This window comes from Salvia splendens, chromosome 17, assembly GCF_004379255.2.
Source record: "Salvia splendens isolate huo1 chromosome 17, SspV2, whole genome shotgun sequence".
Classification (NCBI taxonomy): Eukaryota; Viridiplantae; Streptophyta; class Magnoliopsida; order Lamiales; family Lamiaceae; genus Salvia; species Salvia splendens.
The window spans coordinates 2,654,356-2,679,901 of record NC_056048.1 but is presented as its reverse complement, the minus strand read 5'-3'; the positions used below and the strand labels follow the sequence as shown (position 1 = coordinate 2,679,901).

Sequence of the window (25,546 nt, the reverse complement as noted above, 5' to 3'; positions counted from 1 at the left end):
ACTTCGGTTCCGTCACGAGTTTTAAGAAATGCAAAGGAAATTTAGTTGAAAAAGTTAGTGGAATGTGATGGCTTATTTACCGTTTATGATAAAAAGGTGATAGTGGACAATTAATAGGGGACAAATGAAAATAGCAAAAAGTAAGCAGTTAATGGGGGACAAGAGTATATAGTTTCTCCTGTGCAAATCAATAGACTCTGAAGGATTTGGAAGTGATTTTCCAAAAGAAATGCTGAAATGCCTCAGCAATTCAAACGTTATAATGCCCCATTTCTCATTCAACTCAAATTCCTATAGCAGTCTCGTAATTATACAAATTTAATCTGTAATTTTTAGTTTGAATTTGTTTAACTAAAAATGGTCATTGCATTAGCGGCACCTGCAGTGTTAGAGCTGTGCCAAGTTTCACTTCTTATTACTACATCTCTTCCTGTGAAGAAACCAGGATGTTTTGGTTGGGGCAGAACCCCATCATTGTTCAGCATCAGCACCACTGAAGACATGTTTGGCCTCTCTTCCGTCTCTTCTTGAACGCACTAAAGACCCACATGTATCGATCGCGCCACTTGTGATATATAGCTTGAATATTCCAAACAAGAATCTGCTAGCTCAAGTGACCTTTCTTCTTTGTAAAGCATCCATGCCTGTTGTTTCATTCATTATAAGGATTTGATTTCCATACTGAAGAGAGACGGGAACGAAGAATACTTACATGTCCAACAAGGGAACGGAGAATACTTACATGTCCAAGAAGGTTGTGGCGATGATTCACCAGAGTGAATCCTCTGTTACTATTGCCACTTATAATTTCCAGCACCAGAACACCAAAGCTAAACACGTCCGATTTCACTGAAAATAAACCGTCTACAGCGTACTCCGGGGACATGTAGCCACTACAAAAATGTTCACCAAGGATTTAAGATAGCAAGAAGAGAATTGGACTTTTGGTGTGTAACGTTGTAAGGATTGCATACATACTGTGTACCTACAGCTCGGCTTGTTTTGGCTCCAGTTTCGTTGCCTCCACATATTCTTGCAAGGCCAAAGTCTGATATTTTAGGAATCATGTCTGAGTCTAGTAATATATTACTGGCTTTGTGATCTCTATGGATAACTCTAAGGCGGGGATCTTGATGAAGATAGGTAAGGCCTCTTGCAATTCCATTAATAATATCGAAGCGTCTTGGCCAGTCTAGCATCCTTCTCTTCACTTGATCTGCCAGAAAAGTGAGGAAACATATACACATTTTTTTTACGAAATTGATAAAGATTTGCTACATCTCATCTTGGTAAACTTTGCAACAGTTATGTGTGATTTATACATCATAGTTCTTTCCTATGATGTACTATAAAATTGAGGTGGATGCTAAATGTGAAAGAACGTTAACCGAATAGTATTAAGTCGAGGCTTTTGTTGGTCATGTATTCATAAACGAGCATCCTTTCTTCTCCTTGAATGCAACATCCTAAAAGCCGAAGTTTGGCGATACAGATTAACTCATTCTTGAACTCATGTGCTCCTTGAAGGGAAGTTGTTGATAGTCGTTTCACAGCAATGTCCTGTCCCTCCAGCAATCCCTAGTTCAATAATGTAGTTATTTGAATTCTTGTTCTTCAACTTCTCCAAAGAAGTAAAACATTGTGATAAGGATTTTACCTTAAAAACCGGCCCAAATCCACCCTCTCCCAACTTATTACTGATTGAAAATCCATTAGTAGCATTGATCATTGTGGATAATTCAAACATTTGTATCTTTTGCTCCTCCTAGGTTTCACTAGAATTCCTCGGATTGTCTGAAAAATGAGAGTTAAAGAAGGGTTAACATGAAGAAAAGCATTGCATAACTCATCACCGTCTCACCCGTTTCTTGTTGCTGATGCTTTGGATTCTTTCTAACACGATAAAATAGAAACAAGCCCAGGCCTAACAACAACAAAATACTCGTAACCACTGGCAACGTCACTATAATTGTTTCTCGTTTTCTACTTCCCGAGCCTGTACGAAAGAATACATTGGCATCAAAACTATCTAAAAAGAGAGTTTCTCACCAAGTTCGGAGTGCCACTGAAGCTAACACCATTCCACGGCCCTCCTTTGTACCGGAACGAGCCACCTTCTTTGATCACAGTCTGCGGATAGACACTGGGATCGCAGCGATACGTGAAGCCACCTGTTGCCGGATCATCATTGCTTTTAGCCGACGAGACGTAGACTTCTTGCCCGGACACAAAGTTCTTACTGAGCCTCATTCCTGATGTTGTGACAGAATAGAGCAATTGTGTAATCGAAACAAACAGAAACGTAAAGAGACACATATTTACGTGGTTCACCAACATTGTGTTGGCTACGTCCACGAACAGGAAACGTAGAGAACATATTGTATAGATTGTATTCAGATTATTTTCAGATTGCAGAGTTATGCCCAATATAGTCCCATAAAAATATGTACACTCTCCATTTTCGTCCGTTCCACAAAAATATATGCATTCTATTTTTGAAAAGTTATATCAATTTAATAATGTGGGTTCCACTATTCACTAAGACTACTTTAACTATCATTCTCTTCCCCTCTCTTACTTTACCATACCATTCTGCCCCTCTCTCGTACTTTAACAATTTTATCTTAATTCTCGTGCCATACTCATTGCTCATTTTTTATGGGACAGAGGGAGTAACAATTAGGACCAAAAACAGAAACATAGCATAGCAAATTCCAAGGCATACTATACAGATTCAAGACATACTAACATCTGGTAAGAAAGTGTCAGTTGGATAGTCGAAGCTCTGCCATATCATACTGCTCTCGTCGCTTTCATCCACCAAGACGAGATTCCCAGAGTCGAGCAGAAGCGCCAGAGGAGAGCAGTGCTGCGCAGTGCGTGAACTGTTGGCAGACCAGATAGTAGCGTTGTTGAGAATGAGCAGGCGGCCTGGCGGGATGACCCGGAGCACGCCTGATCGATCGGGGAGCGGGTCGTCTCGGTTGGCGACCCACACCACGGTCTTGTCTCTCATGTTGTTGTGGTTGTACCATATGCCCACTCGTAGCGATTCTTGGAGCTCCGTGGGCTGTAAAAGCCCAAGGCGAAGGCGGCGTTGGATGAGATGAGAGTGTCGTTGCGGTTATCGCTTAGTGCTTGGGAAGTTGTAATGGTGTGAGCTGAGGTAAAGGAGGTTGTGAATAGAGAAACATAGCATGTTCATTTGTGCAGAATTAACAAAGGAGAAGAGCACTTTTCTGATTTAGTTTTAAATTTTTGTCTGCAACAGCATGTGTGGATGTGTATATTTTGGGCTATGAATAATTACTTAGTGTGGTTAATGGTCGTCCAATGTTGCCTTGTTAGCAAGCTACTCGAGTCAACACAAAGTGATGACCTTAACTATCCATCATTATTGAAATATAGACATATAAATGAGAGTTTTGAAAAAAAATACTCAATAAAAATACCATCATACATTCATACTTAGATATTTTATAAAGTTTGCAAATGAAAAAGGTTTTGAAGATATATTAAATATTCATATTCATGTATTTATTGAGGTGAGCGATGAAATAATAAAATTGTGGAAAGTGAAAACAAATTTAAAAGAGGGAGAAATGATTAGGTTTTAAAATAAATCTACTTGAAGTTATGCATCACACTTTACATTTACATTTACATTTAATACGATTATAGGCTGCCCTTGAGTGAGGATGAACCAAATTTACTATAGATGGGAAAAATGGAGAATCAAAATGCAGAAAAATCATTGAAGAAGATGAAAGAAAGTGCTATGGAATGGAGTAACCGACGAATAAGAGAGAGGCGAGAAAATTGGGGAAACATCTTTATTGACTATTGGAAGAAATGAAAATTTGACTACACAAATTACAATACATAACATAGGATAAAAAAACTGCTAAACTAACTAAAAAATCCTATAGAATTAAATTTTGAATACTCCTACTACTAGTAGTATTTTTTTTGGAAAAGATAATTATACCTAATATCTTTAAATTTATAAATTTAAGTGAATTTAATTAAAAATTAGTTTTGTTATTTATTATATTATAGTATGTAGCAATAAGAAAGAAGTCATAAAAATTTTATGTCAAATCGTAACATGATTTTGAGCTTGATTTGAATTAATTATACAATACTCCCTCTGTTTCACTATAGTTGAGTCATTTTTTCATTTCGGAAAGTTTCTTCATAGTTGAGTCATTTCCATATATGGTAACTTTTTTCTCTTTCTTACTTTACTCTTTCTCTTACTTCATTGTCTCTACTTTATTCACTTTATACTTTATTCTCTATACATTTTCCTCTCTCTTACTATTTTAACTATTTATTTAACACACCCAACATCTCTTTCTTAGACTCCGTGCCCAAAAGTTCCGCCTCAACTATAGTGAAACGGAGGGAGTATTTAATAAAAAATAATTTTTTGCTTAAATATATAAATATTTAAGTAAAAGTTTTAATTTTTTTTTCGAAGGGTTAGGAAATTGATTAGTATGAAATTTATTTTAAATCAATTAATGTTTATAAAACGAAATGTAAGAAAAAGTTCGGTTACGTGCTTACACAATTTACCCAAATTACAGTGGGTTTACTCGTCTTAAACCCTAAGCCAACGGTAGTACTCAGCTCAGCCGCTGTTTTACCGTCGTCGTCAAGCTCCGTCTTCTCTAAATGGCATTTCTCGCGAGAGCCTCGTTAAACTCAAGCTTCACAACTCGTCGAGAATACATCAATCTGCAGAATCCATGCATTGATTTGAAAAACGAAAATACGTTTGCTAATAGATTGAGCTGCAGAACTCCCATTCCGAAAACATCTCTCGTCGCGATGGCAAGCAGCTCCGCGCAATCCGCCGCGGTGGTGTCTACGCCTGAGCCGAGGAATTCTGGAACTTCGATAATGGTAGATTTCTGTATATTTGATCCAGTTGTTTCCGATTTTAATCCAATTAGAAATTTTGGTGAATGTAGAAGTGAGCATTTGAATTCTGCTTTATAGCCTCATTGTTGGTGGAATTTATTATGTTTGCTGTAGGTAAATGGCTGTGCTGGGAAAATGGGGAGGGCTGTGCTTGAAGCCGCCATGGCTGCGGGGCTTAACCCGGTGCCTGTAGCGTTAGGCGTTCCTGAGGATGCAGGGAAGGTCCTGGATTTCGGTGGGATGCAGATTGAAATTCACGGTCCGTCTGACCGAGAATCTGTATTGGCTTCGACATTTAACGATTATCCGGACTTGATTGTAGTGGACTACACAGTGCCAGCTGCTGTGAATGGTAAGCATATGCTCATTTTGTTACAGTTGAGGTTTATTGAGTGGTTACTGATTGAAGAAGCTCTAGAACACTTTTGAATTTCATTCCAGTAGATGATATTGCAGTGTTACACAATTACATAGATTTATGCCTTGATTGGGGCTACATATTCTTTATCATGTAACTGGTTCAGCATTTTATGCTGCTGCTGTTGTTCGTATGATTGGATTATTTGTTCCCTCATGCCTCTTTGTTGGTCTTGATATAATTTTTTTTTTCTGAAAAATATATAGCATGGAGTTAAAGCAAAAATGGAACTGTGAATGACACTTTGCACTCTTGAAAAATATAAGAATAATAAACTACTTTCTTCAAGGTGATATACTGATAGCAACTCGCAGTTGATGTGGATGAGCATGGTGTTTAAAGTTGTCGGTTACCTATGTACTCGATAACTTTGCAATTTGCATGCATGACTGGGAATATGTGTCAAGTTTCTTGTCCCATGTCCAATTTTCCTTCTGATATTTCAATCCAATATCAAGATTGACTTCTGTAATATTCATTTCATGGCATACAGATAATGCTGCCCTCTATTGCAAAGTCGGGGTACCCTTTGTCATGGGAACTACTGGAGGAGACAGGGAGCTTCTGTATAAGGCAGTGGGTGACTCGAATGTGTATGCTGTGATATCCCCCCAAATGAGTAAACAGGTGCTCAGTCCTGAGCAACTGATTTTCTGTTCCCTATCATAAATTCTCCATATTTTACATGAATAACATTTTTGAACTGATCTTTTAGGTGGTAGCATTTCTTGCAGCCATGGAAATTATGTCAGAACAATTTCCTGGTGCTTTTTCTGGGTATGATCTAAAGGTAAATTCTCTGCACTCATGTTTTTTTATCATGTTCTTAATGGCATCTTTTAACATAAAATGTCTATGTTATACGAGTAGCAACAATCTGGCTTGATATTTTACGTTTTCCTCTCTCCCCTGTCGAACATTTGTATAGGTAATGGAGTCTCATCAAGCTAGCAAGTTGGATGTTTCTGGAACTGCTAAGGCTGTCATCTCATGTTTCCAGAAACTGGGGGCTAAATTTGACGAAGAGCAGGTAGATTTTCTGCTAAAAAGTTACTCTTTTCTTTTCATGCACCATCGGGCAGCAAGTGTCACCGTTAATACCATGTGCTGATCTGTCCAGAAGCAGTTGCAGATATGTCTTGGTTGGGAACATTTTTTTTGTGGTGGCTCTCACACTGATCTTCAGTTATTACTTATAGTGCAAAAACATGCTAATTTTAAGTATCGATTGCCATCATTCTGGGAATTCGGGATACCTCTAGGTTGTTGTGGCTTATTACATTGTGTTTGGAAGCATTTTGACTGAGATGGGGTGTAAATGGTTTTTCAATACTACATTTATCGAATCTTTTTCTGAATCAGGTGCAACTAATAAGGGACCCTAAGTTACAAGTTAAGATGGTGGGTGTCCCTGAAGAACATTTGTCTGGTCATGCATTCCACACGTATCACCTAACATCACCCGATGGAACGTAAGTACTAGCCCTCTCTATGATTTTGGATTCCATTGAATAGTTCGTTGCACGTTTCTCATTATTGCATTTGTATGTCCACTGGAGCAGGGTCAACTTTGAGTTTCAGCACAACGTGTGTGGTAGATCGATCTATGCAGAGGGTACTGTTGATGCCACTCTATTCCTCGCCAAGAAGGTAATCTGTTGTATTACTAGTAATATCCGATCGCCCTAACGGGGTCGATTCTGAGAAATAAAGTTGGATTCATTTTGCTCCATTGTTGTATAACTGTCCTAATTTAAGCCTGTTTTGCGAAACGCAGGTGAGATCGAAAGCCGACAAACGGATTTATGATATGATTGATGTTCTTCGCAAGGGTAATATGAGATAAAGAATGGCAAAGTTTTTGTAAGAAATATCCACAAAACTCAGAAAGGTTTCGTGCCACTTTGTATTCAATGTGGTTAATGTGTCGAAGTTATGTTTATTTATTTATTATGTAATTTACTATAATTTCGATTCAAATAAAATTTCGTTATATTTGTTAGTTGTTTAGTAGTACTAACATTCAATTCACCTAAAAAGCTTGATTTTTTTACGACTATTATTGTTAGATCAACTGTGACAGTCTATATACGTTCGTATAAAGCAAAAACATACATTGTACAGTAGTTAATGTCTCGGGTTTGAGTCTGATGTAATCCATGATGCTACATTTAAATTTCTATTTATAATACAGGGGCTGACAATTTTTGGCACAACACGATAACACGACACGAATCCGCACAAAATTAATAGGTATGTCTCAAAGCTTATTGGGTTTGTGTCGTTATCGTGTCGACATGATAACGACACGAAAACTTCATGTCGTGTTCGTGTTACACGTTAAGAAATTATATTAATATATTATAATATTATTATTTTATCTATTTTAAAATTAAAATTTAATATTTAATATTAGAAATAATATTAATATATTATAATATTATTATTATAGTGTCGTTATTGTGTCGTGTCATATATGTGTTCTTATCGTGTCGTGTTGACCCGAAGTGGTTCGTGTCGTTAATGAGTTCGTGTCTTGTTTGTGTCGTATTCATGTTTGAGGGTAGCGGGTCGTGTTCGTGTTCGTGTTTGGAGTTTTCTTAATGGATCTTGTTCGTGTTTGTTGTTATCGTGTCGACACGATAACGACCAAACACGCACGATTTGCCACCTGACCTCTAGTTTATATTAAAGAAGGAAAAGGAAAAACCATGTTCCAAAATTCGAGGACCGAAATTGGAAAACTTCATAGTTCAGGGACCGAACACACAATTTATCATTAATTTGCAAAACTTTTTTAACGATCTGATCTATCTTCTTCTTCATGTTGCCTTCTGAGTTCTGATCTTCCCAAACGATTTCGAGTTATTCTGCCGCCCACGCTTCGTCGCCGACCCGTAATTGAGTAATTTCGGGTGAAATAGTGCGACGTCGTTCAATTTCTTCGCCAATTTCGATCAGAAATAGTACAATTTATTCGAGGTACGAAGATATTTTAGGGCTTGTACTTGCCTATCACTGTCTTAGTTAAAAGATTTCAGCTCGTTTCAGTGTGGAGATGTGTTTGTTTTAGGAATTTAGTACAAGGAAGAAAATATGCAGTACTTGGACTTCCCATATTGATTTGGGGAATGGGTTAAAACTACGTGTCCATCTCTCTCGTTTCTCCTTCTATCTCTATAATTCCTTCTTCTTCTTCGCAAAATTTTGGTTAAACTCAGCCTCAGCTCAAAAGCATTTATTATATTTGTTCATCAGGTCTTTTTCTGGAAGTTAGCTCAACTCAGCATCAGGTCTTCTTCTTCACATCTCAGTCCAGTCTTTGTTGGGGTTTTGTAATGAGATCTGGAAGTTAGCTCATTTTTCCAGTATTGGAATTATAAGTTTTGTGAGATATTGAAATATGATCTCGGATTGGTTGATAATAATTCACGAATGTATAGTTTTGAATGATTTCATCTCGTGATCAACATTAGGTTCTGAATAAACGTCTGATTTTTACTGAATTAGAATTTGATGTGTATATCGTTAATATCCAACAGATTTCGATCAAGCTCGTCGCTTTTAGCAGTAGAGCTTGGATCTGATTTTTTTTTATAATTTCTGGTAATGGCTACTCATCCAACTCGTGGCTTTTAGATTTATATGCTTCATTGTTGACAGTTCTATTCAGGCTTACTGTTGCTATTGAGTGATTGGTTCATCCGTAATAGGCGTCTTAAGGTTGAATGGCGGACTTAGAGAAATTGCTCCTTGAGGCGGCAGGAAGGACAAGTACTCCTGGGAGGAACAGGCATTCATCTCCACCATCGAGGCGGAGGCGAAAAGGCTCATATTCTGACGATGGAAGTGACTCAAAAAATGATGATTCTGATGGTGATCGTGGGTATTCGAGTAGAAAGCCATCGGGCTCACAGGTGCCTCTAAAGAAGAGGTTGGACCCTGCAGATAGAGATGATGACCGTAGTAGTGGTGATGAGAAAGTTGATTATGATCGTGATCGTGACAGTGACAATGATTCCGTTGGGAGTGATTTATACAAGGATGAAGATGATAGGGAAAAATTATCGAAGCTTACTGAGCTCGAACGTGAAATGATACTAGAAGCCCGTGCAACCAAGAGAAGTGACAGAGATTTGACTGAGAAGCTGAAAAAAAGGAAAGGCCAAGACAGCAGAAAAGGAAGTCCCCCTAAAGCGCCTACACGTAACATGCGCTCGAAAGCTCAAAGGGCGGGTGCATTGGATGAATTGGTTAAACGAAGAAGAGAATCAGCTAAAGGATCTGGCAGCCGATACTCACCTGTGAAGAGAAGAACTATCACTTCTGCAACCTTGAGTAGCCCTAGCAGGAGCGAGAGTGGATCTCGCAGTGATGAAGATTTGACAGGTGATGGTGGATTGGCTGATAGTGATGATGACAAGATTCTGTCGGAGTCCAAAGTGCCAACTTTTGAAGACATCAGGGAAATCACAATTCGCAGGTCAAAACTTGCAAAGTGGTTCATGGAGCCCTTCTTCGATGAACTGATTGTTGGCTGTTTCGTGCGAGTTGGAATTGGAAAGTCAAGGACTGGTCCCATCTATAGGCTTTGTGTGGTACGGAATGTTGATGCTACAGACCCTGATCGACAGTATAAGCTTGACAATAAGACCACATACAAGTACCTGAATGTGGTTTGGGGCAATGAGAGCTCCGCTGCTAGGTGGCAGATGGCAATGATTTCCGATGCTGCTCCTTTAAGGGAGGAGTTTGATCAGTGGGTTAGGGAGGTTGAGCGCAGTGGTGGTCACATGCCTTCAAAACAGGATGTTTTGGATAAGAAGGATGCCATCCAGAAAACAAATTCATTCGTCTACTCTGCAGCCACTGTAAAGCAGATGCTGAAGGAGAAAAAATCAGCCACGTGGAGGCCGCTAAATGTTGCAGCGGAGAAAGATCGTCTGAGGAGGGCGTTGGAAGTAGCCAAGGAGAACGATGATGAGGTAGATGTGGATAGGATAAAGGCGAGGCTAAAAGAATTGGAAGCAAGTCGCCGGGTCCAGGTGAAAGACTCCAAGGCAATTAAGCTGGCAGAAATGAACAGGAAGAACAGGGTGGAGAATTTCAAAAATGCATCAGAGCTGAAGCCGATTAATTCTGGTTTGAAAGCTGGAGAGGCCGGGTATGATCCTTTCTCGAGAAGATGGACTAGATCGAGGAATTATTACGTGGCGAACAGCAATGGAGGAGGAGCAGCTGGTGTGCCGAATGATGAAGCAGTTGCTGCTACACGTAGTGACAATGGAGCGGGAGGAGGTCTTGCGGAGATGGGAATGGAAGCTACAGCTGCGGCCATCGAAGCAGCAGCAGATGCTGGCAAGTTGGTGGACACAAGAGCTCCAGTTGATCAAGGGACTGAATCATACATGCTACATAATTTCGAACTGCCCATATCGCTAGCTGTGCTTCAGCAATTCGGGGGCCCTCAGGGAGCCCAAGCCGGATATATGGCTAGAAAACAGATGATCGAAGCTACTCTCGGGGTGAGAGTGCCTGAGAGTGATGGGAGGAGACACGCACTCACCCTGACCGTCAGCGACTATAAGAGACGAAGGGGTCTGCTCTGAATCCTCGCTTGTCGGCTGTTTTGCCCGTCTCCGTCTCAGCTTCGTACTCGCCTTTGAACTGGTTACGTTATCTCAGTTGTTGTGTTCAGACTAGAGTGAATTATGGCAAGACTACTTCTAAGATGAAAGGCAGATTGTTATTGCAAGAATTGTCAAACGTTATACGTAAGGGGACATCATTTGCTCAACACTATCCTCATTGCTCTATCTCTGTCTTCTGCCTTCTAGCTTCGTTGTGATTATTAATTATCGTGAGGGACTCAGCTTGGCCCTGAAGTCTGAATTGACAAATCGTGCTGGTTGTTATCGGGTCAACGCCAAAACACAATAGGTCAAACACGAACAAGACTTGTTATGAATATGCTTGAACACAAACAACACAGACACGAAACGTGATGGACTCAGCATGGCCCTCAAATCTGAACTTACCAATCATGCTCGGTTGTTATTGGGTCAACGTACAACACAATAGGTCAAACACGAACAAGACCTGTTATCAATATGCTCGAACGCAAACAATACAGATACAACATAAACACGATACATTTCATGTTCATGAGACACAATAACGACCTGATAACATGACAAAAATCTGATTCCACATGATAGCCATACAAAATCTTAATTATTAAAGTTAAATGTCTAATATTCAAATAAATCCTAGTTAGTAAAATAAGAAATTTATTTTTTATTGTCCCAAGTTACTCAAGTAGTATTCCTTTTTCGAATTGTTCCAAATTATTTAAAATCAATTCTGTTTTTGGCAAAAAATTATGCTCTCATATTTTACTCTATTTTCTCTCCCCAACAGTATTGTCTCTTTTACTTATTAAACTTTAAACATCAATTTCTCTATTCCAAATTTGTCAAAATAAAAATAGAATCGCCTTTTGTGGGATCAGATATTTTGTCAAATTTGTCCACAAAAGGGCCGTTTAGTTAGGCCCATTTAGGGTCCAACTTCATAGCACCGACAAATATATAACCTGAAAATATAGTTAGAACTGAGAAATAGCCCAACATATTATCCACAAAACTCCACAGATTTGAAGCCGCTTCCGATCCCGGTAAATTCAATCTACACACGAAAAGGGGGAGAAAATTAGGGTTGATTCAGCCCGTGCAAACCAACCAAATTCAGGATGCCGGTGGAAGTTGCGAACGGCGTCGCAGAATCTCTATCGCTCCCCAGCGGCGATCTCAAATCGCAAAACCCTAAGGCCGCCGCGAAGAAGTCACGGGAAACCGAGAAGCGCAGGAGGAGGCGGAAGCAGAAGAAGAACAAGCAGAGCAACTCCAACGGAAATGACAGCGACACTGCGGCGGAGGACGCCGACGGCGGAGCGCATGACAGTTCTAAGGAGAACTCTGACCCTGCCAAGGTACTGAAGTTTATGCAGCGGTTTGTTTTTTGGGGCCCTGAGCTGGGGGAAATGATATCTAGCTGGTGTGGAAATGGAGTTGTCTTGGTTTCGTTTCACATCTGCTTAATCTAGGTTTTAGATGCTGAAGCTATATCAATAATATACTGTATTGCTAGTTGAATCTGTCGTAAACGCTAATAGAAGGATGCATGGAATAACAAATGATTTATAACTTGCACTATTAGAAAGAAGTGAAGACATGTGTTCTGGAAAAGAAATGTGAGGAAACTGGTAATTTCGAGTCATTGCAACTTATTTATTAGCTTCAGACCACTGAATTTCTGGTTGGTAAGAATGGTTGTATGCATCAATCTGGTTTTCTGATTTTTATAGCCACGCAATGGAAGTGTTTCTTCAGCTTGATGAACTCTAGAATTTTCTCCATTATTTTCTCACTAGATCAGTTCCATTACCTTGGAGAATTGCTAGTTTCAGACTGTTAGTATTGGATGTTAGACAAATATATGAATGGAAAATGGACAGGTTTTGTTATGTGATTACTTTGTGGTAGTTGGTTGTTAACTCACTAAACCTGACGTCCATTTCATCTTTATTGTGTAATCATCAGGCTTTGGAACTAGTAGAGGTTGAATATGTTCCAGAAAAAGCAGAATTAGATGGTGTTGATGAGGAATTCAGGAAGGTTTTTGAGAAATTTAATTTCATGGACAACACAGTTGCTGAGGTAAGAATACAGAATGTCTTACTTCCATTTGTTATCTACTTTGGTGCATTTTTCACGATGCCCCCTTTTGTTAGTTCTCTATGTTTTTCTGATCATACACCTGATCTGTACTTCCATTTTTGTTTCTTCAGGAAAATGATAAAAAGGATGAGACTGCCCCTGATCCAGCATTAAAGAAGAAGGCGGACTCAGATTCTGAAGAAGAGGAACAAGATACTCAGCAAAAAGAAAAGGGAATCTCTAATAAAAAGAAAAAGGTTCTCCACTAAGAGACATGGTTTTCGTGTTTGATCTTATCTATCTCAATTCACAATGACCTTGTAACACTTATTTAATCTTGTTCTCTTGCAGCTTCAACGTCGGATGAAGATTGCTGAACTGAAGCAGATTTGTACAAGACCTGATGTTGTTGAGGTTAAAACTAAATTTCTTAAATACTGTATATTTTATTATTCCGTCATACTAGCCTTGTTTGTTAATTCTTGTAGATTTATAGATATACCAGCTCCAACCTTTGTTTCTTTAATATTTGCCAATGTTATGGTGCAAGTTTTGATATGCTCTGGTTATGGGAGTTGTTATGTCCATGGAATCAGCTTTTTATTGAACTTTACCCCAACATGTCTGCTAATGCAAAAGATGATGGAACATTGGAACTAGTAAACTACTATTTCTGTTTTTTACATATTCATATCTCGACTCATTCAATGTGCATGATAATTGCTGTATTACAAAAAATGAAAATTGATGAAGGATTTTGTTGCGTTATGCTCCTCCATTCCCAATTTCAGACCAGTGTTTTTATGATGGCATTGTGTATCAGACAGTCCTACGTTTATCAATGCAGCATATATGATACTCTTGTTAAGAGGGTCTATTTCGGTCTTTATTAATGATATTTCTCAAAATCCCCTTGCCTTACTGAAAATAACGGGGCTGTCTCGGGAGAAGTGATTTTCCTGATAGTTGTGAACAAACATTGAAGTTCTAAACCGACTGGTGCATTCTTGTTTTTATCAGGATCAGATTATATATGCTACAGAACAACTGCCTTTTTTCTCTACTTTGGAATTTAACTTGATTCTTTCCAGTAAACCAAATACTTACATTTATTGCATTCTAGGTATGGGATGCAACTTCTTCAGATCCAAAGCTGTTGGTATACCTCAAGTCATACCGAAACACTGTTGCAGTACCACGACACTGGTGCCAGAAAAGGAAGTTTTTACAGGTGAATCATTATGTCTGAGTTGCATGGTGAGTTGAGTATGGCTTGTTTTACTAATGAGTACTGCGTTCATTGCTTGTGTAAACATATTTCTAAGAGGCATGATGGTTGTTTAATTAAATAATGGGGGTTGGGGAAGATAATGGACGATAAGTCAATGAGGTTTGTCTTATATGTATATATCATTCTTGCAGGGGAGCTGCGGTGGAACTTGTGGAGCCTTGACATGTAGGTGTTTACAAGGGAAACCTTGTCTGAGTTATGTTTATCGTATTGGCTAGTGTGGGTTGGGTGTTGGCCGTACCATAATCCTTTTTAATATGCCCTTAAAAACAGCCTTATGTTATAAATAAACTTTAACTTCTGGATATCACAATCCTAGGAATTTCTGGGGGTTTTATATTTTGTTTTATTTGTCTCAACTAGTTCACAGGTTCCTACGACAATCCCCTTTTGAATTGACACACTTTAGTGGCAATAGGGCATGAAGATTTTGAATGTCTGTGCAGTTCTTGATGAAGAATGTATGTTGTCATACAGTAACTGAAAGAATTTGAGTAGCTCTGAAGTGAAGATCTTTGCTTCTTAAATTAGATGTTATTGATTGATGCTAAAATTAGAAGTGGAACATTGAGTTTACAAGCGGGACCAAATATTATTTTGATGCATTTTATGAATATTAGATTAAATTATGCTTAAAGCGTACATGCTTGTCACACATCTCAACTTCTTTGATGACTGCTTTTCAGGGAAAGAGGGGTATCGAAAAACAGCCTTTTCAACTTCCTGATTTCATTGCTGCTACAGGAATAGAGAAAATTAGACAGGTAAGACTTTCCCCCTTTCTGTTCTTATGCGTATCATTCTTATTGATATCTTCTATCTTCTCTAATTCTGGAACTCTGATGGAAGATTAGATAGTTTACTTATTATTTTGTATCCTAATGTAATCTCTGCTGCTTTGTTATTATATTTAACAGGCTTACATTGAAAAAGAGGATAGCAAAAAGTTGAAACAAAAGCAACGCGAGAGAATGCAGCCTAAAATGGGAAAGATGGACATTGATTATCAGGTATTTGAGTATAATAAGTCTTTAACCCTACATTTCTGGTTATAATTTAATTGCTTATACTGGAGGATGTGTGGATTTGTATGATGTGCTAAGTTTTCTTCTTTGTTGGCTTTGCATCTTATTTCTTGATAATCATTTTCCTCTTTTAACTTTTGTAGGTTCTTCATGATGCATTCTTCAAGCATCAGACTAAGCCGAAATTAACATATCATGGTGATTTGTATTATGAGGGGAAGGAATTTGAGGTGTGGAAGTCAACATGGATACTATTACTTAAATTATATTTTTTCAGCTCATCTGCATTTTTTTATAATATCTTGAACTCTGTTACGCCAATTTTCTTTGGCTGCTATCAGGTGAAACTACGAGAAATGAAACCAGGGACATTGTCACATGAGTTAAAAGAGGCTCTAGGCATGCCTGATGGTGCCCCTCCACCATGGCTCATCAATATGCAGGTTTACAAGATTATTACTTTGTTTAGTTCATTTGGCTGTTTCATTAAAGCTAATTTCTAATTGTTGTGTCACTTTCTCGTAATAGAGATGAGTTGCAATTAATACTTTCCTTTGTCATGCAGAGATACGGTCCTCCACCTTCTTATCCTCATCTAAAAATCCCCGGGCTTAATGCACCTATTCCTGCTCGAGCTAAATTTGGCTATGGACATGGGGAATGGGGCAAACCGCCTGTTGATGAAGTGAGTTTACGTTAATATACTTTGTGGTATTAGCTTGAGTTCATCAACGACTCTCCCTCACATATTTGTATCTTCTTTTGTGAACTAGTATGGGCGTCCTCTCTATGGAGACGTATTTGGCTTTGTACAGCAAGATGAACCCAATTATGAGGTAAAAATACATAGTACATCACAACCGTTTTCATGCACGCTCCCCACTTTCAAAGGTGAGCCTTTTGTTATAATTTTTTCTCCATGTGCTATAAACACACTGATTTGCAGGAAGAACCAGTTGATAAGAGTAAGCACTGGGGTGACTTGGAGGAGGAGGAGGAAGAAGAGGAAGAGGAAGAGGAGGAGGAAGAAGAGGAGGAACAGATGGCAGAAGAGGAGCTTGAAGATGGCATACAGTCCGTCGACAGCCTTTCAAGGTAAAAGACACGCTTTGCTCTTTTCTGCTGAGATTTTTTTATAGTACTGCACTCCAATGGCTGGTGTGTATATCTTCTTGAGCTGCTCTAACTGTTTAAATTTTGTATGCTTACAGCACTCCTACTGGTGTTGAAACCCCTGATGTTATTGATCTTCGGAAGCAGCAGAGGAAGGAACCTGATAGGCCTCTCTACCAAGTATTTAATTTTCCCTATTTTTTCCTGCCATTGTTACCATTTTTTCAAGGTTTCTATATGTACTAATTTTGTCCTTTGTTTTGTGTTAAGGTGCTTGAAGAAAAAGAAGAGAAGATAGCACCGGGAACCCTGCTTGCACCAGGCCACACGTATGTCAAACATCACAAAATTTGCATTTTAGATATGTTTTTGCATTCTGTCTTCTGACTTTTTATTTTCAATTATGATCTAATACAGGTATGTCATTAACACTGGAACACAAGACAAATCTGGTGGTGCAAAGAGGGTAAGTAGTTTTCCTCTGGTTCTATACTATTTACATATAAAGTACGTATTAAAACTGAAGTTAACTTATGTTAAAATCTTGTAGTCATTTTGTATTTCATTCTTTCGGTTGGCTGGTGAGATATACTGTTGTATCATGTTAGCTATGTATAGAGAAGGAACAGTTTTGTATATTATTTGGATTAAACAATAAACTGAATTTAATGTATCAAATTGATTATGCCAGGTTGATTTGCTAAAAGGTCAGAAGTCAGATAAGGTGGATGTCACATTGGCACCGGAGGAGTTGGATGCGATGGAGAATGTTTTGCAAGCCAAGTAAGTTACTGGACATTTACTTTTTCCATTTTATGTAGTAATACTTTGTCGGGCATATCAGATAAGCTTTACTCTTATACCGTCTTCCCTAGGTACGAGGAAGCCAGAGAAGAAGAGAAGTTGCGCACCCAGAAGGAGGATTTCAGTGACATGGTTGCTGAGGTAAATAGTACACCGTTATCGATACATTTAGTCCTTGTGTCTTGTTAAAGAAGTTGTGACACTTATGAGAATATCGCAGAATGCGAACAAAAGAAAGCGGAAGATGCAGGAGAAGGAGAAACAGTCGAAGAAGAAGGATTTCAAGTTTTAACTGCTGCAACTTGGCTGGAGATTCGATGGATGGGTTTGAATGTAGTTGTGGGGGGTATTTGAATGCTTATACAATGCTATGGGTTATCGTCTTCTGCAACCGTTGGGTCTTTACCCGACTAAGGGTCGTCACATGTTCGGCTCTGTTCCTGCTAGTAGTAATTCTCTGTGTTAGAAGATGAATATGCCCTTTATCTCTCTGTGTTAAGTTTCCTGGTTCATCAAGGAACAGTCGAAATTTGCTTTTAAGAGGCATGTATGCAATAGTGTTTAATGTGACAAAAGCTTATAATCAAAGTATTTGCATATTGAGTTTCTTAATGAAGATCCTAGCTAATTAGAAACTTGAGGAGATAATACGTTGGAAATGCTAGATTCGTCTATTTTTAACTATTTCCATTTCGATATGTTAAAATTAATAAGTTTGAATTTTATCAAACTTTTTCTTATGTGACTTATTTTTATTAATAATAGTTTAATCACTTGTGTATTAAAACTCTTACTGTTTATAACGGTTTTTATTTTTGAAAAATGGAGGAAATAACACTTCTTCCATTCTCTGAAAAAGTTTTATTTTTGTTATTTTAGTCCGTCAATCATAATTTGTCCACCTATATTTTGTAACACTTTTCAATGACACATTATAGATTGGAGTACTATTGAAGTTATGAATCTCATTATTCACTAATAATATTTCAATTTTGTTACTCTTTCTCTTATACTCCCTTCGTCCCATTCAAGATGACCACCTTTCTTTTTTTGTTTGTCCCAATCAAGATTACCACTTTTCAATTTTGGAAATAACCTCATTTCTCCTCATTAAAATATTCAACTACCTTTTTCATCTTTACTTTATTTCACCTAACCACATTTCCTAAAATCTCGCGTCACTCAAGAATGTGTCCATCTTGAGTGGGATGGAGGGAATATTTTATTAATTTTACATTGCAAGTCGTGTAACATTGGATATAGTATGAAGTATGAACTAGGTTGTTTCCCATTGCTAAAAGAAAGATGGTGGAAATAGTTACGGGGTACTAGTTTTTGTGTTATACTTGTAATTTTACCAAAAAAAAGAAACTATAATTTTAATTTTCACCAACCATCATCATCTCCCTAAATATAGGATGACTCACAATTCACAAATTCTCGATAATATATGATTGTGGGTAGAAAATTCTTAGTCGAGTAAGTTATGAAAGGCCGAAAGTAGTGTGATTTGTGCTTGATCTTAGGCTGTTGTCGCCTTGTCATGTTTATTGCATATGCCATCCCACAATCTTTTCCATCTCTTCAACTTGAGCATTCTGTCTTTTCATCATGTTTGGATTTGGATTTTTCATCCACAAATTCGATACTAAACAAGATAACGTTGAGATGTTCACATGTGAGTTGTCCTATATTGAAAATGTGAAGTAAAAAAGAGATCAACTTGTATACATAGTCAGTTGGGTTTACGATAAAACATCACCAAGGTGGGTTGATCTCTTTTTTTTTACGTATTATGTATGCTTGTTCAGATATTAACGAATACGAAGGACTCACATGTGGTTTTTTTCCAACATCAATAATATGAAGTAAAAAGAGCTAAACTTATAGTACTAATATTTAGTGAGTTAATTCTCATATTTCTCATTGAATTTGAAATGGAATCTCACTAGGAAACACACATGTAATTTGTCCCACATCGATAATATGAGGTAAAAAGAGTTCAATTTGATAATGTCTAGTTAGTCAATACCCATATCTCTCATTCAATTTAAGAAGGAATCTCAATAGGATTAATTTGGTTCGTCTCATCTTTACGTATCAATTATGCCCATATCAAGCACAGACCTCATTGGAATATGGTTGGTCTCCTCTTCACATATCAAGTACGTTTCAATGAATGAGATCAAACTTAGTCCCCCCGTAAAATCTAACACACAAAATTGATATATAGCCATGTTGTGGTCCATTTTGTTGGATAGGTTTCCTTTATGCCTTGTTGGTCACATGGGCATGTGTGGCCTCCTTCCACTGATTTTTAGGTTAGCAGATCTCATCTTTAAGGGTGGGTTCACTCTGGAATAATAGATGAAAGGATTTACTATTTTAGAATAGTCATCATGTCTTTCTAGTTTGCCTAAATAAAACTAAAATCCGATTTCTTTATTAATGAGTACAAAATTTAACTTTGCTTAATGTGCCCCAGTGAACTTACAATTTTCAAATTTTAATACGCTACAATCTTCTTACAATTAACACGGAAGCATAAGTATTAAACTACAAATTTTCCATTTAGTTTATTTATAATTATCTGAATATATACGCACTAGAATATTTTATCCACATCAGTTACTCCTTCCGTCCCACAATAATTGTCACTCTTATTGTGGTAATGAGTTTTAAGAAATGTAAAGAAAAATTGGTTAGAAAAGTTGGTGGAATGTGAGACCCACTTTTTTATTGATTTTATAATAAAATATGAGTGAAGTGAGTTAGTGGAATGTAGGACTTATTTACCATTTATGGTAAAAATAAAGTGTAACAATTATTGTGGGAACGATCGAAATAGAAAAAAGTGACAATTATTGTAGGATGAAAGGGGTACTATTCTTTGTTTTGAAAATCTGAGTTTAAAACGTAGTAGTATTTAGATTAGAACCTAGATAGCACACGCACATAGAAAAGAGTTATCTAGAAGTAATAGACTTAGACAAACATAACATTTTTATATATTTTACTTACAAAAGGTGTACGTATTGCTTACACTGCAAAATAAACACTATCAATTCTTTTGGTTATGTTGGGTTCCCGGTGGTGCACACCCGAACTCCACATTAGTATGATATTGTCTGCTTTGGGCAAAGCCCTCACGGTTTTGCTCTTGGGGTACTCCCCAAAAGGCCTCATACTAATGGAGTTGGGATAGCCCATTTATATGCTTGCAACTCTTGTTCATTCTCCGATGTGGGATATGGTTTGCTTCACCACAGGTTATAATTTATGAATTCAACAAATGCAATAATAAGGTTGAATGCTATTAACTGAATAAGAAAGCTAAAACATTAGTAACAAAAATATACACTACTTATAATCAACCATGGTGGAATGCCATAATTAATTCAGCACAAAAAGAGTTATAAACCCCTCTCCACTAGTACAAAGAAAAAAATGAATAAAATACCACGATTCTATGCTTATTTTTGTAAAATCAAAGGTGATGGATCCCCAAATCTAACAATGGAATAATGTTTGTGATAATATTTGTACACACACGCATCACACGATTACACGTGCAGCCGTAAAATTTGATCATCGCTTCGCTGCACAAAATTCGAATTCTAACAACTCCATATATATATATATAGGTAGTACAATAATAAATAAATAAATAAATCATAATATAATCAGGAATAATAAAACAATATGGGTATTCACACTCAATTTTCGACAATTTTCTCTACCAGACTCCGAATCGCCTATCCAATCCGGTATCCGATTACCCGAGTGAACCCTACGCGGCTACCGTACCCGACACTTATGCAGATCCACACCTGATTGCTCCTTTGTTAAATTTGGTATACCCGATAATATTCGATGAAGTGTACCCCATATTCTATATCTGCTACTCTTTTTTATACCTCTAATTAAAAGTTGTATAATACATAAAATACTTATAGATTTAAATTAGTGCACAATTCAATTTACATATGGAGTAATATTCTTCTGAATTTAGACATAGAATATTTTATAGTCATCATAATTTAATCAAATAACAATATAGTATATAAATAAATAAAATAAAACGATCGGCGTGCGTCTACATAGAATGAACGGTTGCTAATTAATTAATAAAAAAAAGGGCCACCGAATTATGAAAACACGTGGTTGACTCAATTTTAAACTCATTGCGACATTGATTTTGTTAATTAAATATAGATTTAATGAGGAATATTGTAATGTGGGTTAATAAAATAGTAGAGAATTTTTGCTAATGATTCTTAATAATTAAAGGTGAAGTGCATAAGGTCTCTATCTATCAATTCCGACAATTATTCGGTTTCAAACTACTCGTGATTAAACAATCCATAGTAGTGGCCTTACCTAATCGACCAACCATCTTCATTTACTTGTTTTTTGTTAAGGAAGAAGTTCCTCAACGATAGATTCCGCGTCGAACGTCGCGGGAGCTTTTGCCCGTCGGTCAATCCGGCGTCGAAATTAGAGTTTGTGCGTTTGTGCACGATGAAAAAGAGAAGAGAGTGTGAGAATAAAATAGAAGGATAATTGGTATTTCTTGATTGATTGAAATGAATAACAATGTCTACTATTTATAATATCAATATAATACTTGATACTAACTTAATGAGCAAGACAAAAGATATGAAAAAGATATGCACTCCCTAAATATCTAACTAAATAATGCAACTAAATAATAATGCAAGATATAAAATATATATGAAATAATAAACGTATCATTTTCCTATTCATTTAAACTAGTATAGTATATTATATGTTAAATTTAACCTTCATGTGAATGTGAATGTGAATTTGAATTTGAAGTTCAAATTGTAATTGATGTTACAATCATTATGTTTTAAATGTGGATATATCCGTTAGTTGGAACCAAGAAATGGACCAGACCAAGTTTAAAATCCCTAGATTTTCTTGAGTAAAATTTCGTCGACATTTTAGTTTTTTGTTCGTACTAGCTAGTGACATCACGTGTCACTATTCACTATTACTAACTCTTGTGCATTGCATATGTTGCTATTTTCATTCTATATTTTTAAAATAGATGATCTTTTATTTAGACTCTTTGGATTTAGGTTCTTGTATAAGATATTCATTCTATAAGAAAATAGTAATTGCATCTCCATCACAAAAATGGGATGACATATATCATCATAATCCACACCTAAAACATTGTGCATGTGATAACATGCATAAGTCTAAGGCACGAATGGCCCATTCATTGGTCACAATCAACCTCCAAAATAGGGTTAATTATTCGTGACCAGCCACGTGTTGACAACTGGTGATTTTTACTAAATTACATTTACTTAGTTTAGTTTACTTAGCCACATTAGCATTTCCACCTACCTACAAATTGGCATAAGACATGAGATCACATTTCAGACCAACCAAACATATGATCCCATTAAACGACAACGAATATTATTCCACTCTATTATTTAATTAATCAATACTTCAAATAATAATATGCATATATATATTTATTGTGTATACATAGAGAGAGAGAATGTTGAAGATGAGAATGAACCATATATATGCACATGTTGGAATCATGACTTAGGATTGAAGTAACTGTCTAGGATTTAACTTTATGGACCATTAATATACGTAACACTCAGCATGAATGCTGAATATATATGTGCATATGTGTGATGTATGTATTTCATAAACTGACAACTAAGGGGGTGCACCCACGATTGATTTGGACCACATAAGCTTGTTTGATTGTGATATTTAATTTATAAAAAAATTGTAAAGTTTGATCAAATTTTGGAGATATTTCAATTTTAAAAGTTAGTCTAAAAAATCATGAAGTTTCAATTTGTTTGCATTTATGAAGAAATGAGCTGCCTACGCACACTCCTTTGTTTTTATCCTTTGTTTTTAGCGTCGCCGTCTCTTCCTCTCCTCCCTGCCGCCGCCTCCTCCTCCCCACTCCTATACCGTTAACGTCTCCTACTCTCTCCCCCACCACTCGCCATCTCTTCCCCTACTCCATCGCATGCCGCCTTCTTCACCAACGAGAGTATCTCAAGTAAAATATATATTAATGTTTTTCACTAATGACACTGTGTTCCATATAAATAGGTGACATCATTTAATTCACTAGCAGCAACATCCACATGATTTCTCGATTTCCTTATTAGAGTATAAATTCACAAAAGAGTTCGTTATAGAATAATTGCAAACAATCCAAATTCTTTCGACCGTACTTCAAGTTACGGGACGAACCAGAATTTGATATTTTTCCGACAATTTACCTTTATTATTTGATAAAAATATACAGAGAGAGAAGGATGCCCTTCAAACAAGTACTACTACTATAATACTAAACCAATCTCCATTTCCTTCCACCTTCCTCTAAATTCCACTCCCTCTCTCACAAAATCCTAACACCATTAATTTCTCTTCTTCATCTCTCTCACTTCATAAATAAAAAAATCCATCATCCAATTTGTTAATTTCCTGTGGCATGGGATTGAGCAATCAACCACTTGACTGGGGCCAAACGCTCCTCCCCTCCGAGCCGTCGAAACCGCCCCCAAATCGCCGGCAACAGCCGCAGACGGAGGCCTTAAAGTGCCCTCGATGCGCCTCCACCAACACCAAATTCTGCTACTACAACAACTACAACAAATCCCAGCCGCGCCACTTCTGCAAATCCTGCAAGCGCCACTGGACCAAAGGCGGCACCCTCCGCAACGTCCCCGTCGGCGGCGCCCGCAAAAACAAACGCCCCAAGCCTTCCAAATCCGCCGCCGTCAAGCACACCGCTGCCGCCGCCGCCGGTGGAGAGAAAAACATATCTACCATTCTTTACCAAGCGTTGATCGGGCGCTCCTCCTCTTCTCCGGCAATGCATGAAGCGACCTCGTCGAGAGGTTTTGACAATATCACTAATTCCCACTAATAAAACCTTTTTTTTATAACACAAACATTTAGTTGTGTTTCAATTTTTATTAAAATAATCATAAGCATTTTTTGCCTTTTTATGAGGCTTTCATTTGTGGCTCTTAATTTTAGTTAGGCCACTAAGAATGAGGATGTTTATGAAGAATTGGCGATATAATTAAAAATACAAATTAGCATCCTTAATTGTATTAAAAAATGTCGTTAATTGTTTTTTTTTGTAGTGTCCCCTTTCACCGGAGGAAATGTGGCTCAGGTTATTCCGGCTACGGAATTTCAATTCACGAGTTCAAACATGAATGGTTCGAGTTCGTATGGATTTGATCAATTCGCCGAGGAGTCGACGATCACCACCGTGAATGCTCCGGTCAGCGGCGGAGGCGGGGGATGGGAGATGGATTTGCCTAGTTATTGGAGCTGGAACGACGTCGATGTGTTGGGATCATCAGGTGATCTGAGTGTGTCTTGGGATGAAGTGATCAAACCCTAAATTAAAATTCAGTTTGGTAATAGGTGAATAATTAAGAGTATAATAATATTGCCCTAATTTTAAGAGTTGTGACAGTTAAATTTGTATTTATCATAGTAGTAGTTTGTGGAAGCTGTCCTTTTTAGAATCAGCTTCGGAGGTACGTACGAGACATATTTAATGTGTCGTTTGTTTGTATTTTTCACTCTTGAAATGGAATGAATTCATGTGAAATTTGGATTGTTTGTGATTTGTGAAAGAGAGAATGGAGGAAATGGGGCCTGCTACAGCGAGGAAGATTCTTTTGGATATGTATGTTTGTATAGAAATATATGTTCGCCATTTTCAGTCTGGATTTTGTTGTGACTTCATGTTCATGGGCCCCTTCTCACTCCTAAATTATTGACAAATACCCTTTGATTTTTTGCGGCCACTATTTTTGCATTGCAATTATTTGACGTATTCTAGAATTTCAAGAGCTTTATAATTCATGCTTCGTTGGAGTTTTGGAATTTATACTTAAGCAAAGTATAATCAAGACTAGTGTTAACTCTTTAACTCAATTACATTGAGATAGACAAAAAAATAAATGCTGAAATGGCTGGTACATTTTTTTTTCGAGATTTGGGGGAAGTGAGCTGATACCATTCACAAAAAATAAGAAACACCACTTCACTAACAAACTATACTAGGACGACCAATTTTAATGAATCACTCAACTGAAGTGAAGAATAATGTACTAATGTATAACTCAACTATAGTTGAACGACATGAAAAATAAATGACTCAACTACAGTGATACGAAGGTGTATTATCTTTTTCGAGATTTGGGTGAGT

General features: G+C 37.3%; 5 protein-coding genes across 15 annotated transcripts; 4 read left to right on the top strand and 1 right to left on the bottom strand.

The window, feature by feature from the left end:
• Positions 1-216: 216 nt before the first annotated feature.
• Positions 217-3,255, bottom strand: LOC121773391 (G-type lectin S-receptor-like serine/threonine-protein kinase At4g27290). Of its 3 annotated transcripts, XM_042170243.1 has the most exons (7): positions 2,746-3,255; positions 2,050-2,252; positions 1,658-1,794; positions 1,389-1,578; positions 979-1,216; positions 743-893; positions 217-644 (listed from the first exon to the last, which is right to left on the bottom strand). In XM_042170243.1, exons 3-7 carry the CDS (start codon positions 1,745-1,747, stop codon positions 537-539), a joined length of 777 nt encoding a protein of 258 aa, XP_042026177.1. In that variant the 5' UTR covers positions 1,748-1,794; positions 2,050-2,252; positions 2,746-3,255; the 3' UTR covers positions 217-536. The 3 variants fall into 3 exon arrangements, 1 of the variants encoding a protein (XP_042026177.1); XR_006044746.1 differs by having other exon boundaries at positions 986-1,578; XR_006044747.1 differs by having other exon boundaries at positions 990-1,578.
• Positions 3,256-4,581: 1,326 nt separating this feature from the next.
• LOC121773520 (4-hydroxy-tetrahydrodipicolinate reductase 2, chloroplastic-like) lies at positions 4,582-7,349 on the top strand. The gene is made up of 8 exons (XM_042170398.1): positions 4,582-4,911; positions 5,044-5,281; positions 5,841-5,974; positions 6,063-6,137; positions 6,276-6,377; positions 6,710-6,819; positions 6,910-6,997; positions 7,125-7,349. The coding sequence occupies exons 1-8, from the start codon at positions 4,681-4,683 to the stop codon at positions 7,191-7,193; spliced, it is 1,047 nt and encodes a 348-aa protein (XP_042026332.1). The 5' UTR covers positions 4,582-4,680; the 3' UTR covers positions 7,194-7,349.
• An 812-nt stretch (positions 7,350-8,161) lies between these two features.
• On the top strand, positions 8,162-11,144 carry LOC121774984 (protein RTF1 homolog). Of its 8 annotated transcripts, XM_042171916.1 has the most exons (4): positions 8,162-8,329; positions 8,606-8,640; positions 8,890-8,953; positions 9,061-11,144. In XM_042171916.1, exon 4 carries the CDS (start codon positions 9,076-9,078, stop codon positions 10,954-10,956), a length of 1,881 nt encoding a protein of 626 aa, XP_042027850.1. In that variant the 5' UTR covers positions 8,162-8,329; positions 8,606-8,640; positions 8,890-8,953; positions 9,061-9,075; the 3' UTR covers positions 10,957-11,144. The 8 variants fall into 8 exon arrangements, with proteins under 8 accessions (XP_042027850.1, XP_042027852.1, XP_042027849.1 ...); XM_042171918.1 differs by lacking the exon at positions 8,606-8,640; XM_042171915.1 differs by lacking the exon at positions 8,890-8,953.
• Positions 11,145-11,985: 841 nt separating this feature from the next.
• On the top strand, positions 11,986-17,910 carry LOC121775120 (splicing factor 3B subunit 2-like). 2 transcript variants are annotated; one of them, XM_042172101.1, is made up of 18 exons: positions 11,986-12,338; positions 12,949-13,065; positions 13,197-13,322; positions 13,417-13,479; positions 14,189-14,296; positions 15,043-15,120; positions 15,274-15,366; positions 15,525-15,611; positions 15,723-15,824; positions 15,947-16,066; positions 16,155-16,217; positions 16,328-16,476; positions 16,593-16,674; positions 16,765-16,823; positions 16,912-16,960; positions 17,186-17,277; positions 17,370-17,439; positions 17,519-17,910. In XM_042172101.1, the coding sequence occupies exons 1-18, from the start codon at positions 12,099-12,101 to the stop codon at positions 17,588-17,590; spliced, it is 1,770 nt and encodes a 589-aa protein (XP_042028035.1). In that variant the 5' UTR covers positions 11,986-12,098; the 3' UTR covers positions 17,591-17,910. The 2 variants fall into 2 exon arrangements, with proteins under 2 accessions (XP_042028035.1, XP_042028034.1); XM_042172100.1 differs by having other exon boundaries at positions 15,525-15,824.
• Positions 17,911-23,318: 5,408 nt separating this feature from the next.
• Positions 23,319-25,067, top strand: LOC121773489 (dof zinc finger protein DOF1.6-like). The gene is made up of 2 exons (XM_042170357.1): positions 23,319-24,212; positions 24,465-25,067. Exons 1-2 carry the CDS (start codon positions 23,804-23,806, stop codon positions 24,728-24,730), a joined length of 675 nt encoding a protein of 224 aa, XP_042026291.1. The 5' UTR covers positions 23,319-23,803; the 3' UTR covers positions 24,731-25,067.
• Positions 25,068-25,546: the final 479 nt, after the last annotated feature.

Coding starts and splice junctions, on each gene's coding strand:
- LOC121773391 (XM_042170243.1), bottom strand. CDS start 1,747: ATGTTTGAATTATCCACAATGATCAATGCTACTAATGGATTTTCAATC. Junction 1,217..1,388: donor CCTCGACTTAATACTATTCG/GTTAACGTTCTT, acceptor CTTTTCTGGCAG/ATCAAGTGAAGAGAAGGATG. Junction 645..742: donor GCCACAACCTTCTTGGACAT/GTAAGTATTCTC, acceptor ATGAAACAACAG/GCATGGATGCTTTACAAAGA.
- LOC121773520 (XM_042170398.1), top strand. CDS start 4,681: ATGGCATTTCTCGCGAGAGCCTCGTTAAACTCAAGCTTCACAACTCGT. Junction 4,912..5,043: donor ATTCTGGAACTTCGATAATG/GTAGATTTCTGT, acceptor TGTTTGCTGTAG/GTAAATGGCTGTGCTGGGAA. Junction 5,282..5,840: donor AGTGCCAGCTGCTGTGAATG/GTAAGCATATGC, acceptor CATGGCATACAG/ATAATGCTGCCCTCTATTGC.
- LOC121774984 (XM_042171917.1), top strand. CDS start 9,076: ATGGCGGACTTAGAGAAATTGCTCCTTGAGGCGGCAGGAAGGACAAGT.
- LOC121775120 (XM_042172100.1), top strand. CDS start 12,099: ATGCCGGTGGAAGTTGCGAACGGCGTCGCAGAATCTCTATCGCTCCCC. Junction 14,297..15,042: donor AGAAAAGGAAGTTTTTACAG/GTGAATCATTAT, acceptor ACTGCTTTTCAG/GGAAAGAGGGGTATCGAAAA. Junction 17,440..17,518: donor TCAGTGACATGGTTGCTGAG/GTAAATAGTACA, acceptor AGAATATCGCAG/AATGCGAACAAAAGAAAGCG.
- LOC121773489 (XM_042170357.1), top strand. CDS start 23,804: ATGGGATTGAGCAATCAACCACTTGACTGGGGCCAAACGCTCCTCCCC. Junction 24,213..24,464: donor TGAAGCGACCTCGTCGAGAG/GTTTTGACAATA, acceptor TTTTTTTTGTAG/TGTCCCCTTTCACCGGAGGA.